Source organism: Sphaerodactylus townsendi, linkage group LG09, assembly GCF_021028975.2.
Source record: "Sphaerodactylus townsendi isolate TG3544 linkage group LG09, MPM_Stown_v2.3, whole genome shotgun sequence".
NCBI classification, from domain to species: domain Eukaryota; kingdom Metazoa; phylum Chordata; class Lepidosauria; order Squamata; family Sphaerodactylidae; genus Sphaerodactylus; species Sphaerodactylus townsendi.
This window is the reverse complement of record NC_059433.1, coordinates 24,764,242-24,780,542: the sequence shown is the minus strand read 5'-3', so window position 1 is coordinate 24,780,542 and position 16,301 is coordinate 24,764,242. Positions and strand designations below refer to the sequence as shown.

The 16,301-nt window shown below is 39.9% G+C and overlaps 1 protein-coding gene across 1 annotated transcript in view; it reads right to left on the bottom strand.

Moving 5' to 3' along the window:
* ECI2 (enoyl-CoA delta isomerase 2) overlaps positions 1-13,405 on the bottom strand; it is a 40,109-nt gene extending 26,704 nt beyond the window's left edge. The window contains exons 1-5 of the mRNA XM_048508523.1: positions 13,349-13,405; positions 10,291-10,458; positions 5,608-5,677; positions 3,491-3,581; positions 1,005-1,125 (exon numbers count right to left, since the gene is read on the bottom strand). Coding sequence (XP_048364480.1) covers positions 1,005-1,125; positions 3,491-3,581; positions 5,608-5,677; positions 10,291-10,458; positions 13,349-13,405 — 507 coding nt within the window. The remainder of the gene's footprint in view (positions 1-1,004; positions 1,126-3,490; positions 3,582-5,607; positions 5,678-10,290; positions 10,459-13,348) is intronic.
* Positions 13,406-16,301: the final 2,896 nt, after the last annotated feature.

Here is a 16,301-nt window from a genome sequence, read left to right as displayed (position 1 = left end):
TGTGGAATGGATAACTGTACTAAGAACTCAGTTCAAGTTCAAAACTAGGTTTATTGTATAACAGGTATAACAACTGCTGCATCAATTAACAAAGGGCGTTTCCCCACTCACAAGGATCCCCCCTATGCCGCGCGCCCGGGCATCCCCACGACCCCGCGTTCTGCGGGGGACATCAAAAGGCGCCGTTTTCTCCAGCGCAAGGGATGCCGTGTGCTGAGGGGGCACGACAGCGGCAGCGTTGGGGCGGTTGCGCTGTCGCCACCCCTGTTGTGGGGAGTGCAGGGGGACCCCGCACTACTTGAGGAGAGTAGCGTGGGGCTTAAGGTAAGTGGGGAAAGGCCCAAAGACACGGCCTGGAATCTCTACTTCTACCAGGTTGCTTACAAAAGAAATCAATTTCTTCATCTTCAGCATCTACAGTTGGGGGTATAAACCCCAGCCTGGGGCACCCTGAATCCTTGAGCCAGTCCTGATGAGCCAGCAATATTTGACTAGCACAAAACGACCCAGAGGGCATTATTCTGTTTAGAATGGCACTGTACATCTCCCAGCAAGCAGTACTTTTAATTTTGTTGCTTATACTCACCACTGTATATAAGAAAATATTTTTACAATTATTTGAGCATAGTTTAAAAAAAAACCCCTCAGGTAAAGGTACTTCATTGTATAGAAAAGTAAAATGTATACAACTGGCAAAAACTTCTGAATTTATTTTGCTAACAGGATATCTCACATGCAAGTTGAAACTGAAGTATATTAGCAAATATTTCTCATGTATGAATTCAATTACTCAGCTATCAAAAGGAATTCCATTTTGGCAACTACCAAAAGGAATTATATTTTGGCAATTCCTTCCAACATTTCACTAATGAGAACAGAATTACACCTCTTATAGAAAGGATCATGGCAGTACTGTAACTTATTGCTGAAGGAACTACTCTGAATTCTGTGTTCATTAAACTCCTGCAACAGCTGATCCACTGATTTAAAAAACTAAGACTCACCTTATTGGTAGCATACACAAGATCACATAGTCCAAGAAGAGTAGCTGCAATACCAATAGCAGGACCATTTACCAGGGCTACCAGTGGTTTAGGAAAGTCTACAAAACAATGGACAAATTTCCTAAAAATGGAAGGAAAAAGGAGAGATCCATTTATTATTATGTCACAGTACAACTCTAAAGCCTATTCTTCCTTATATAAGGAAGGTACAAGGGTAAAGATGCTGAGGGGAATGTTGCCAGCCCCGTTGATTAGTACAGCAGTTGTATCATTCTGCCAGTTTGAATGTTCCCATGTGTGTCCTTCCAATGTAGCATATACTTTCCTCTTTCTGACATGGGGTCATTTGCTTTATATGCCGTGGGTTGGACTTATCATGAGGCACTTTTCAGGAGGAAAGCCTAGTGCTATAATAGCAAATATCAGGGACTTTCCCTCAAAGTTTGTCGAAGTCTGAGGTTCAGACTTGTTTAATGTGTTTTTATATTCTCACATCTAAGAGCTCAGGGCTGGGTCCCTGTCTGGATCAAAACTTCTCAAAAGAAGTCCAGCCATGGTTGCGTTTTACAAAAACTGAAATTGTTTTAAAAAGAGGAAAACTGACTTGGTAACAAACTTTAAAATGATAACAGCACAGATACTGGGGAACAACTGGTACCTGTTATTTGGGCAACATGTTAGGTTGTCATACTAATCCAAAATGGTGCTCAAAATGGTCGTGGAAGCCACCATAACCAGAGGAGAAGCACTAGGGCATAGGTGTCAAACTCACGGCCCTCCAGATGTTATGGACTACAGTTCCCATCATCCCCTGGCACTAGGGCATAGGTGTAAAACTCACAGCCCTCCAGATGTTATGGACTACAGTTCCCATCATCCCCTGCCAGCATGATGCTGGCAGGGGACGATGGGAACTGTAGTCCATAACATCTGGAGGAGCACAAGTTTGACAGCTGTGCACTAGGGGAAGGGAGAAGAAAGTGGAGCCAGATATGGGGCAGGGGGAGAAGCCAGCGGGAGATGGAGTCACAGTCCAAGCATGCATTAGTGAAAGAAAGGAGAACCTAGGGCCAATCACAACCTTCTTTTCCAGGTGCGATGACTAATGACCCGATTTTATTACACATGGCTCAGCAACTCGTAAGAGGTGCCCACGTTGATCGCTCTTCCCCCCTCCCACTGGGGTAGGTGAACAACTATACTCTGTTCCACAGAAAGATAATAGTGTAGTCAGTTGAGATGCAATGGTTGAGAAAATTGTATGCTTCTGCCTTAGAATATAGTCTTGAATGGATATGAGAATTAGATTTTTGTCAAAACCCATTATTTTGTGCATTATTGAACATGATACTTTGATACAAGGGCATTTATAGTGAATGTAGGGAGCAGGGCTAGGTAGGCAATAGGATCCAGGCAGAGCATACTACAACAAAGAAGGTCTGACATGCTTTGTTCCATGGTGGAAGAATAAACAACTCTGCTATTATCTTTCTGTGGAACAGAGTGTAAACTCTGATTTCAGGCTGACAGATTTTACACCTGCCCCATGGAATGACAAGACTATTCTTTTACAAGCAATTAACTCATTTTACCAGCTGAAACTGTCTCCAGCTGGCTCTCCTTTCCTTCCCACACTCATGCCTGAAGCAATGACATTTCAAATCAAGAAACAGAAGACAATCTTCTTGACAACCCATCACTATTTACTAATTTTATGGCCCTATTTTCTACTCGAAACTCAAGGTGGATTACATGGTATAAAGCAATGTAATCAAATAGCATGAGTGATCTCTAAAGCAATGCATCAGGACTAGAGTTACAAAAACTCAAAAAGTGCAAAAAAAAGTATCAGACCTGCTATGTCAAGGAATGCAGAACATGGAATCACAGAAAAAATGAAAACACGGCTGTAAGATCGTGATGGAATAGCATGTATTGTGGCATAGACTGCAGTCCTGTTCGCTATTAGTGTTATAAAAATGCCCTCCCAACAACTATTTTACATTTGCAGAATTAAAGAAGTGTGGGACTGGAGCCTTTCTTCCAGTTATCGACACCTGAAACTACATATACAACCTCACTTTCTCCATAAATGTTCTGCAAAGGAAACAGAAAGTTCTGTCACTCAGTTTAAAAAATAGTGTGTGGTATTGTGTGTTCCCTGACCTGAATGGCCCCAGCTAGCCTGAGCTCATCAGATCTTGAAAGCTAAGCATGGGCTGCTGTGGTTAGTACTTGAATTGGAGACCACCAAGAAAGTCCAGGCCTGCTAAGCAATAGCAAACCACCTCTCTCCATCTCTTGCCTTGAGAATCTGATGGGGTTGCCATAAGTTTGCTACAACTTGACATCACTTTGTACCACCAACGTGTGATTCTTAAAGGAACCGTAGATTGTTTACATATGAGCTCAGTTACAATCTGGATTGTGTCTTTCTGTAAATCAAGCATTTAATAAAGAGAAAATAATTAGAAATTCCTACTTACGCCAGCAACTTTCCACCATCTTTCATTATCTCATCTACATTTTCAGCAAAACTGTTGAAATCATTCCCACTACTGAAGTAATCACCACGTCCTACAACAACAACCACAATCCCACCTTAACAAGAATCCAAAAATAATATTTAATTTCAGCATACTGATTTTTCACAGTGAGAATTATAGTACAAATATCTCTGGATAGATAGATATGGCAGGACCACAATCCGCATTGTTTCTGTGGGCTCCGATCGCAGCCTGCATGAATGCACGTGAACGGGAAAACAGGAAAAAGGTTACTTTATCCCAATTGCAACCTGCTATACATTTGCTGTGCAGAAAGGGCCTAGGTCCATGGTGGCGAACCTATGGCACTCCAGATGTTCATGGACTACAATTTCCATCAGCCCCTGCTAGCATGGCCAATTGGACATCTGAAGTGCCATAGGTTCGCCACCATGGGCCTAGGTTGTGCATATAGTTAAAACATTAGTTCAATAGTTATTTTAAAATATTCTAGTGTTTACATCTATTGTTTTCTTTAGATTTCAAATCCTGTCACTCCTCTATTTGAATAACTGGGACTGGCTAAGGAGCTTTTGGAGGTGGGGCCGCAGCCCAGCCGGCTCCAAACTGGGGGAAAGCCCCTGGCCGACTCCCTGGGACTGGCTGGGGAACTTTTGGGGGCAGGGCCGCACGTTGCGTCCAGGCCCAGCTACGCCCCTCCTCCTTCCCGTGGCTTGTCCCCAGATGTTCCCGTGGCAGCTATGCCTATTCAGCTTTGCCATTTCGGAATATTCTGTAGCTTTCAGCATCTAGTACTCTTTTTCTGGTATCGTATTGTCTCTCCATTTTTGTGCATATAAAGTCCTTGTTGCAGTCATCATATCTACACACAGAATTCTATATTGCTTAGGAAAGTCATCTTCCATAATTCCCAACAAAAAGACAGGTTTTTTTTTTCAAAAGATCAATTTGCTAACGCAAACTCATTGAGCTAATTCCAGTGTTACAATTTGACTTAAGACAACGAAGAAGAAGAGGATGAGTTTGGATTTATACTCCACCTTTCTCTCCTGTAAGGAGACTCAAGGTGGCTTAGAAACTCCTTCCCTTCCTCTTTTCACAACAGATGCCTTGTGAGGTAGGTGGGGCTGAGAGAGTTCCAAAGAACTTTGACTAGCCCAGGGTCACTCAGCAGGAATATAGGCATGCAGAAACACATCTGGTTCACCAGATAAGCCTCTGCTACTCAGGTGGAGGAGTGGGGAATCAAACCTGGTTCTCCAGATTAGAATCCACCTGCTTTTAACCACTACACCACTTATAATCTCTCTTTTATTTCTATAGTCATTTTTATAGATAATGATAATCTTAATAATTTTTATAGTCATTGTTATAGATAATGATAATCTTAATAAAGAACTGACAATCTGTAGCCAATAGGTGAAACTCATATCTCCTCATACTTCACCATGAGTAGATCACAGTCCTTTTTTATTTAAGAACCAATGAAAAGAGTTTGCCATGTCTCATTCCTGATTCCTTAGATGCAGGAGCTACAAGGAAAGGCTAGCACCCTTTTTTAGACATTTGATTTTGGGACTCCCTCCACATCCAATAAGACTGCATTTTACACATGAACCTCTTGTTATTTGTGGGAGTGATTTTGTGTAAATGGAGCAGTGTGTGCATTTTCCACACAGATTTGGCTATGATTTGTGCAAATATGTTCCCTCAAAAATCCAGGGTTCTGTTCTCACATACCAAAGCTCATAGAAGATTGCCCCATTTGCACAAATTGGAGAACATAGAATGTGTGCTGCTATTACGCACCCTTGAAAAGGCCTTAGAAGGCCCTGCCTTGTTCGACCAAGAAGCCAATTTAGTTCATGGGGTTTTAGCATTTACAGTTTCAAGCATTTCTCCCCAACCATAAAAGCTAGAAGCACATGCCCTATTTTAATGACAGAAGTCTGAATTCTCCAGGAAATCTAGGCAGATTTTTGGCTGTGAAAGATTCTATTCCATTATACTGGGCAAATGCTCAGCCTTTCTATTCACGATACACTTTTGGCCTCTGAAAACAAACCTCCGCACAGAACTCTCAAGAGTCCAAATACCTGTTATAACAGTTAGAGTACAATCATCCTTGGAGGCCTTATCAAGAGCTTGCATAATTTCTTCATACATCTAGACAAAAGGAGAAATGGGAGAGTGGTGGGAGGAGAGAACCGTTATATATTACTATCTAAATGTCATAGAACATGAACAAAAACATTCTGAGGAATCACTAATGAAATTTCTTTATTCCTCTGTTATTTGCACAATCTGCAGCCAAGACTGCATTTATTTGGGTACAGCAACAGAAATGGCAGGCAGCCATGATGCCAGAGGAGAAAACATCCATGGGAAACGTCAGCAAATGGCAGACAGCCAGAGAATCTATGAAGCGGCAGAAAATGGTGGGCGGCAGAGAAACAAAAGTGGAGCTTCAAATTCAGGCGGGAGAAATAAAACGTTTCCTGTTTCTCTGCACAGGCAAGCAGGAAACATATTGAAAACATTTTGTGGAAAAAGATCGCTAGTTTACCATATCCAAATAAAACAGTTTGAGGCTGAAATAAAACATTTCCAAAACGTTTTTGGGGTAAAAACCATGCAGTACTGCTGCAGGAAACATTTTATTTTCCTACTAAAAACATTTGTGTTGTGTGGAAAGAGGCACTGATGGTAAGTATGAATTGGGCTTCGCTGTGCCACAGCAAATGCAGTTTAGGAATGATCAGGCTAGTGAATAGGCAACAGCAAGGATTTGAGCACCCACATAATATATTATGGAACATTGATATCTAGAATATTGAGATGTGATTGTAATAATATTTAGCATTTATATCTTTCAAATACTCAAGTTATCCTTTCACTCTGGGGCATTTCTTTTCAGAACTGACACATGCGATCTCTTTCAGTCAGTCAGTCAAATTTTATTACACAACCAAAGCTGTCACAGCATTACAAACATAATCATATATCAGAAGAACAGTAGTTTGGCCCTTGTCAAGACAAACCAATTTGTCACAGCTTAACAGAGTGAACTGAACAGAGTCTCTCATAGTGTTTGCAGTTTGTTCTGAATATTGTGCAGTCCATGTCGACAACTGTCATTCAAGAAAAAAATGCACCCAACATTTGGGGAAATTGCCAACCCGGCCTCACATCAAGGAAGAAACCTTCCAAGAGGTTTATGCTTGTCGAAGCTTCTCAACTCGGAGTAAGCTGGCATGCCCAACCTCATCAGATCTTAGATGCTAAGCAGGGTCAATATTTAAAAGGGAGACCATCAAAGAGGAAGAGAGAGTGTCTTAGCCTACTGCATCTGTGTATGGTTCTCCAGTTGCACAGTGGCAGATAGGAAGGCGCTCCAAAGGGTGATCACTACTGCACAGAGGATTATCGGCTGCCCTCTCCCCTCCTTGGAAGAACTCTATATTTCCCGAATCCTAAAAAAAGCCCAAAATATTCTGAGAGACCCGTCTCATCCAGAACACTCTCTTTTTGAACTGTTACCATCCGGCAGACGATACAGGTCTATCAAAACTAGGACAAAGAGGCTTAGAGACAGCTTCTACTCTAGAGCTGTGGCTATGCTAAACTCCGCGGCTTTGTGTTGATGTGTTTGGGGCTGTGTAGGGATGGGTGGAGGAAGGGGAAAGTGAGGATGGGGTATGAGTCTGAAATTGTGTGCATCGAGGAATGCTGCTGTAAATTTCGTTGTGCGTGCACAATGACAATAAAATGCTTATGCTTATGCTTATGCAATGGTAAACCACCTCTGCTTCTCACTTGCCTTGAAAGCCCCTTGCTGGAGTTGTCATCAGTCAGCTGCAACTTGACAGCACTTTACTTTACACATAGGTTTTCTACTGCCTCGAGACCACCCGGGCAAGACTTTTCACTGAATTATTCTGACACATTCCTACATTCCATTGACATTAAATGTTTGCTTTAACTGTGAAGTTTCCTTTCTAATAAGCAAATTTGGGGACTTTAGGAACTGCTTCAAAAGAAAAAATACAAGATCCTTGTTTTGCATCCTGGATACTTGATTTGCATCTCCTTCATAGTTTGTGGATCTGAGACAGCCAAAAATTATTATGTAGTAAAAAGACTCATTCCTTTAAACACACATTGGCCCCTTCCGCACACGCAAAATAATGTGTTTTCAAACCACTTTCACAACTGTTTGCAAGTGGATTTTGCTATTCCACACAGCTTCAAAGAGCACTGAAAGCAGTTTGAAAGTGCATTATTCTGCATGTGCGGAATGAGCCAATTGTGAAGCCTGGAATAGTCCATGAATTGTAACTTCAACCAGTATTTTAACATAATAAGATTTATTTTAGCAAGGAGCAGAACACAGATCACTTTCTAATAGAAGCAGCAGACTAGCAAGAGCATCGTGTCTTCCCAGGGACCAAAAGTGATCAATGGAATTTAGTTTGAACTATTTTACTCTCCAACAAATCACAACGGCCCTCGATCTCAACACAAATAACAAGTGACACCACATCTTTGACATCATATTGGAGACTAATGGCAGAATTTGGCTCCCTGAAATCTCTAAAATGATTGCCTAGATTATAATTATCTGGTGATCATTTACTTCCCTTAGTCCGAGCCCTATTCAATCAGCTCTGAAATTAATGTGTTTATAAATACAGTCAGAAATGGATGGCCGCCAGCGTATGTAATGCTCATAAAGGGAAGATATAAAATCTTCTTACAGTCTCTGAGGCACTTCTGAAGGTGAAAGCAGCCATGATTTGGGGACATTAGAACTGTGCTCTAAAACCAAGAGAAATCGGATGGAAAGCATGGCCATTGGGATAAAAACAGCAATTTAGAATAAATTTTGTCTCCCATCTTGTCTAACTCTCATTATACTGTCCTCTGATGATAGTAGCTTTCCATTTTGCATTATTGGGGGCATTTATGAAAAAGCATTAAACAAATTAACTACAGAAATGCTAATTCTATTACATCAATAATGACCATTTGGTCTGTTCTTGGGAGGTTACAGTACGTGAACTGGAAATGAAATAAAAGAGGTTACAGAGGGATTCTCATTGTGGTAGACAGTTTCACAATGTATATATGCACATATATGCATACTGATATATGTAAAAATACTAAATTGTGACCCAAATTTTAAAAGCATCTTTTTATTTTCACTTCTAGTCTTGTCTAGGAAAGAGCTGCAATTGTTTCAATAAAAAGGTACAGTTGACAGATTATTTAAAAACCTGCTAAAATATTCTAATTAAGGGCCTATTGATTTTCCAAGATGTTATGGCTTCAGAGCAAGGGAGTGGCAGAATCCAAATTGCTGGCCAGTTTGTTTCAAATGTCATTGATTCTGAGGCTGTTAGCTGAATCAACGTATCCTTGCCTGTAAAGGCAGCAAAATCCCCATGTATTTTTTCACATGCCTTGGTTCTACCAAGATACTTGAGTCTACTTCTCTGTGTATAAATAGACCTAATTTATATTTTACTTCTGCAGCTTCATAGCCACCAAAAACATAATTCCCATGGTATCAAGCCACCATGCAACACTGACGTCAAGAAGATGGGTCACTCAAATCTCTATCCACTGGCATGCCGACAATCATTTAGAAGAAGAAGAGTTTGGATTTATATCCCACCTTTCTTTCTTTTAAGGAGACTCAAGGTGGCTTACAAGCTCCTTTTCTCTTCTTCTCCCCACAACAGACACCCTGTGAGGTAGGTGGGGCTGAGAGAGTTCTGAAGAACTGTGACTAGCCCAAGGTCACCCAGGAGGAATGTAGGAGTGTGGAAACACATCTGGTTCACCAGATAAGCCTCTGCTACTCAGGTGGAGGAATGGAGAATCAAACCCGATTCTCCAGATTAGAATCCACCTGCTCTTAACCAAAACACCATGCAATTCCGGCCACCCACATTATCAATGTAACAACTCTGTCAATGATTAAACCAAAAGAGAGAGGTGGGTTTTTATGAGTTCAAGTGACACCTTTGTGTACAAAAGTTTGAGAAAGCATGCCAATGCTTGTGGGAAAAAAACACACCTTCTTCTCGAAATCTGTGATAAAATCTTTTTATAGGTGCAAAGTTCAAAATTCAAGCCAATCAACCTATCAGTGATCAAATGTATTTGGCTAAAACACATTAACAGCCCAATCAAGAGCTATCGGGGGGGGGGGGGTGGTGGTGGTGGTGCAGCCCTAAAAAGTTTTTTTAAGGCGAAAATCCTCCATAGTGAGGAGTAGAGATCCTCCACGAAAATCGTGGTGCATCTCCGCTGGCGGCTCCACCAGCATAAGGGGGCAACTGGGTCTTTCAAAATATGCCTAAATCAGGGATCAAAATCATTACAAGGTTCTTACTTTAAAAAAATGTGAGAGGCAATTACTGAGAAAACTAAATGAAATCAGTAGCATCTTGGAGAACATTTTTTGCTAGAAAATGGATGTCTGTGTGGCAGGCCCTTCTAGTTTTCATGGTGAGGTACCTTGAGCATAATTCCAGATAAGCAGGACTACAATTCCCATCAGCCCCTGCCAGCATGGCCAATTGTAGGGGCTGATGGGAATTGTAGTCCGTAACATCTGGAGTGCCAAAGGTTCGCCACCACTGCTCTAGCTGATTTAACTGGAGCCACATGCCTGCTATTAATTTCAAGTCTAGCTGTGCTGTGTTGGTACTTGAAGCATAATGCAATGATGCTGGGTTCTGTAACCAGCAGCTTTTGCTTGCTTTACTCACCACAAGATTGATAGCATTTTTCTTGTCCAAACGATTCAGCATTATCTTTGTGATCTTATCTTCTGTGGTAACAAGAATGGTCTTATATTTGCCGACCACTTCATTGATGGGAGAATCAACAGAAGCCAGGGTGGGGTGGGTGTCTGCCGATGCAGGGCCGATTGCATTCTGTATTCAGCAAAATACAAAGTTACTGAAAAGGCCAAGAGCGCAAAGTCTTAGGGCACTTTTGCACATGCAGAATAATGCAATTTCAGTCCACTTTCAATGCACTTTAACAATTGTTTGCAAGTGGATTTTGCTATTTTGCACAGTAAAATCCAGCTGCAAAGTGTATTGAAAGTGGATTGAAAGTGCATTATTCTGCATTGCTAAAAGTGCCCTTACAGCATTATTTATTTTTGCACTGTAATTATGTCCCACTTTTCCCCCTTCCAAAAGAATAATGCACTTTCAAACTGCTTTCAGTGCTCTTTGAAGCTGTGCGGAATAGCAAAATCCACTTGCAAACAATTATGAAACTGGTTTGAAAATCTGGGCCTATAACATCTATCTAGACCTACCGTTCTCCCTGGGGGTGGAAGAATTTAATATTAGGCACCGGGCGCCACCTACACCTATGCCTATATTTATTTTACATTTAAATGCTAATGTTTAGCTAGTTTTCGCTACTTTTATAAGTTTTAGCCTATTTATGATGTTTTAAAATTGTATTTATTATCTGCTGTACACCGCCCAGAGCCCCTCGGGGATGGGGCGGTCTAGAAGCCCAAAGTATAAATAAATAAATAAAAAATAAAAAATGCATTATTTTGCGTGTGCGGAAGGGGCCATTTACAACTTTTGCATAAAAATCCACATTTCTGACAAATAGACTAACTGCATTGTGAACACCTTGAAAAACATGGGTAGCCCCATCCAAACACAAAAAAGTGTAAGTCCAAGGGCCCAGGTGCTGGCACTGTTGCGGAAATGGCCAGGTAAACCGACTAGTGTTGGCTCCTACCCCAGCCACGCCTCTGGACTGTCTCCGCTATGCCAGGATCAGCTGAAGGAGTGCAAGAATGCTGACGTGGTGATCAGTGCCACATTCAACCACCGTAGAGGGCCTCTGCGGCCACCTATTGACAGATCCATCTTTCCCCTGGGGCAAGGACCCAGGAAGGGCAAATTTGCTGGCACGGCCCCACGCCTCCTCCAGCAGTGGATTAGCCCCTCCCTTTGGATAGGGCTGTAAGTAATTTAGGGAATCCTAATATTTAATTTGAAAACCTTGCACTTGGTGAATCAACCAATCAATTTATTGCAATCATTGACCAGATTCTTTTAAACACACATACATTCAAATCCTCAAAATTTCAGCAAACCAGTTTCAAATTTAATTTTAAAAGGGTTTTAAAACAAAACTATTAAACTCTTAAAATTTCCTTATTTGACTAAAATTACTCTTAAGCTAAAATAACCATTTCAGTCTAAAATTAAAATTTAGGTACAATTAATGTCTTTATCATTATCCATTTGACAACTTTATATACAAAAGCCCAATAGTTGGAAACATGCCTTGAAATCTGTGGATTTTCATCACAAAGCCAAAGGATATATAATCTTAGCTCACATCCCATTTTAGAAAGGGCAGTGGACGAAAACACGCTCCTGGGATTCCACTTCCCCTAGTATGCATGGACAGTTCCTCTCTGACAGGGGAATCTTTTTATATCTGCCATCTAGAACTGCTGACAGCAGAGCAGAGCATCTGGCTAAAGTAAATGCTCTTCCATGGTTATTAATTTCGAGAGTTAGGCAGCTGGGGCAAAAATACATCTGGTGATTGTTGGGGACTAAAGTTAGTACCTTTGAAAAGTTGGTCTGATGCTTGATGTCTACCACCCTCCATTTAGTAATCTATTTTGCTTGTGTTCTACCCAGCTCCAAGAAGGTCTGGGGAAAGAAACCTATTCTCTCCAGATAGTTTCCCACCTCTAAAGACACCTTGGCCCCTTCCGCACACGCAAAATAATGCGTTTTCAAACCACTTTCACCACTGTTTGCAAGTGGTTTTTGCCATTCCGCACAGCTTCAAAGAGCACTGAAAGCAGTTTGAAAGTGCATTATTCTGCATGTGCGGAATGAGCCAACTTGATTCATTGGAAGCTATCTTGTAGAATCAAAGCAAGAAGTCCTTATCCGTTTAAATGTATCTTAAGCCATTGATAGAGAGTTGTTAAATAGACCCTTTCTTCTACTCTCAACATACTTGTTTCAAGGTAAATTATGTAGTTGGACATACATGGCAATACTTGAAGCGCAGCTCTTTCAAATTTAGGTTGGACCCTGGTGAGTACCATACAAAAGTTATGCCAGGGTTATAGCCTGGTAGCTCTTAAGGGAGGTTTGTATGTAAAGCTCTCCCCTATGAACAAAGAAACTTTATTATGGTATGTGCTGACCACTCACCGCTCTAGGCCAGGTAATTTCTATGAGCTACTTTAATCCTGAAGCCTGCAAAACAACCCCTAGATACTTAGTTATTTACTTGTTTTATTCTTTTTCAGTATCCAAATCCCAGTCTTGGGATGATTCTCAAAAGTCATCACGTTGGGTTTTTGATGTTTAATTAATAGATGTTCATTTTCATTAAAAACAGACAGTTTGTTCAATACTCTACTCAGCCCCTCTGGGTTTCTTTAGAGTGAATTTGGTATCTATCATACATAATTAAAAGTATTAATTTCTTCAATGAGTACCTGGATACTTGCATGGTCTTTACTTTTCCCCTTAGTTTTGATTCATGTGCTGCGGGGGTGCATTCACCATTTATTGTACATTTGTACATAAATGCATAAAGAGAGCACAAGTCACCAAACTCTTAGCTATAGGGAAAAATATCTACTTTCTGTGCAAATAACTTTCAACGACGAAGTAAACTGAACTCAGTAACTCACCCCCCAATTTCACTTCCCTCTGAGGAGATAATATTTCAGAAATAGAGGGATTCTTTTTAACAATGCTGTTCATTAGAAGATTTTTTCAAGCGCTAATCTTTCTGAATCACACTTACCTTGTTTAGTGATCTGTTGTGGCATTGTGCCTTAATTTCATTTTCCAGGTGCTTCATCTTGTATGTTTGCATTTACTCTAGCAAAGAGATAAAATGGAGGTTCCTATTTATTCTCTGCAGCTCAGGTCACAGATGAAGCTCCACCCATACATTTTTGTTAAGCTCTACGTATGTCACATATATTGCTTTGATAATCCTTGCAATCATTCTGTAACGTGGGATACTATCTTTACTATATTTAAATACTCAAATTTTACTGCAGTAGTGAAGGGCCAACACAAACAGCAACTCGTAGTAGCATGTTAGGCCAAGCAGTGAATCAAAATACACAGGGATTTATGCAAGTTTTTCATACTTGTACAATTTTATTTTAATTGGCTATTGGCTAATATAGCAACAGCAGATGCCTGATTTCAGCTAGATGCAAGTTCTGCATAATAAGCTCAAGGATGTGATGTATAATGCCCAACAAACATCCATATTTTAAAATGATAGCAAAATAATGCTATTGATGTTAACCCATCTAGTTTACAGAAGGCACATCATCCCCCCCCCCCCTGTTTTTTGGTTAATGTTTTTAATAGATAGAAATTAACAGAACAGAAAAAAAGAAAATAGAATCAAATCATAGTTACAGTTAATTCTAAAGACTAACAGCCCAGTCCAAAGTGAGGGGGGGGGGGTAGTAGAGTGGTGGCCGAGAATATTGTTTGGGGCTGCCCCCAAAGAGTCAATTGGTGGCGAGGCCACCAGGGGAGGAGAAAAACCTCTTCTCTCCGGGAAAGCCTATCATTGGGAATGATCCAAACTAGATCAGCTCCATGATAATGTCAATTAATTTGTTTTTTTTAATTTTCTGTATTTCTGCATGAATATCTTCTCAATTTTTTAAAAAAACTTTTCTACATGCCAATCACATATGGTAAAAGGAGTCATCCATTTCTTTACATTTCCAACATTTCCCATTAACATGCTTGTCCATCTTCTTGATATCCTTTGGGGTAATGTACCACTGATAAACCATCTTGTACATCTTGTACCAATTTTCTCTTAATGTTTGGCTGGCTGTGAATTTTTGTTCACAGAGTTTTCCATTGTTGGAAAGATATTTCTTTCTCAAAGTTTTGCATCAATTTGACTACGCAGGTATTCACTTATTCTATGGATGACACAAGTATGTAATTAGGCATATTTCCAAAACAACTGCAAAACCTCAGATGAACTGTTTGTTTGTTCTTCTGCAACATTTATATGTGAACTATTTATATAAACTTCAACTCTTTTTTTTATTCATTTGCTGACGCCACACATTTGTTGCCCATTTTCCTATTATTTAAAATATATTCAACTTTTCCTTCATATGAGTTTCTTGGATACAAAATATATTGGTACTTTGCTTTTTAAATGGATTAAATATTTTTGTTCACTTGGAGGGGGAAATTTGCTAGGGTTAATCTAAACAATTTTCATGTTGTCCATTTTACTTGAGTGCTGCAACTTGGTCTAACTTTTCTTCTTTATTTGATGGTCTTCAATTTTCTTCTTTTTGATTTTGGTGAATTCTCTTTGGAATTAGGTGGAGATTTTCTGTCAAATTCTGTCCCAGATTTTTAGGTGTGTCCTCAGCTAGTAATTGTCTGCAAGCTATTTAATTTGCTCTATTGCTCTTTAAGGTAATGCAACTTCCAACGTCAATTGAATTCTCCAAAAGTATCTTATTTCTCTCCTTTGTAAAATTTATCTAAAGAAATAAAAATCCCTCCTGATTCCCAACAGCTTGGTAGTCTTAGAAGATCTGCACTTCTTTCCCTATCACTTTAAGCAGGGATTCTCATGTGCATAAATCTGACCAGAATATACCATGGAAGCTTATTCTTAAATGCAAAACTTGAATTTATTGAGAATATTTTATGAATATCTGGAAAGTCTCATATTTTTAAATACCGGTAGTATTGTAGCAACCTACAAAAATAACTTTTCATCTTGACTGAATGATTTCAGTTAATGAACTCAAACATTGTAGCCCATTAATAACTGTATGCAGCATATAATTTCTAATAAGTTTAAATAAGCCACCACATAATTATTAATTAAATTTCTTGGTCTTCTCAATTAAATATCATCTATATCTCTTAGTCTTACCAATTATTCAAGGCTGATCAAAAAGTCAAGATTGTATTGAACAGTTTAAATCCACTAAATCTTAATTTTTATAAGCTGTATAAAATTATTATTTATTTTTTTAAAAAACCCTTTATGCAAAATGGAAAAGGGAATAGGTTAGTTTAAGTAAGGAGGGTGAAAAACAACTGAGTGCCCCCTTTTCCAGCCTAGGCTACCTTGGCCTCACAGGAGCTCAGCTACCCTTTTGGAAAAAATCGGACACGCTATGGCCTCCTGGTGGCTGGTGAGCTGTCTGTCTTGCCCTGCCAGCCTGAAATTGGCTCTTTAGCCTTGCTGGCTTTCCTCCTTGATTGCAGTCTGGTTAGGGCTGTGCTGCTTCCATGCTGTTCCATGGAACTGCTGAAGCTCGCTCTTGTTGCTCAGACTCTCCTGCCACTTTTCTGCTGATCCTTCTTGCTGCTGGAGGTTCCTGCTCCTTGTGGTAAGTCCAGAGGTGGGGTTGTTGTTTGTGGGGTGCTCCATTACTGTTGTCCTCAACACTTTGTCACTGAGTCAAGATGCTTCATTGCTAGATCTCCTTCACACTCGAGTTGCATATTCTGTTTCTTTGAATGTTTTGTATTTTTGTGTAGTGTTTTTATTGCTTTTTTATTGTTGTAAGTAACTTTCAATCCCTTCAGGGAGAAAAGTGGCAAATAAAAATTCTAAGCAAAAATTTTAAGTAGCTAATTAACTAATTTTTCTCATTCATCTTATTATAACAGTCTCAGCCCTTTGAATTTGATTGTGTTTAAATGAAGGTCAAAGGAGATGAATAACACTGCAATAA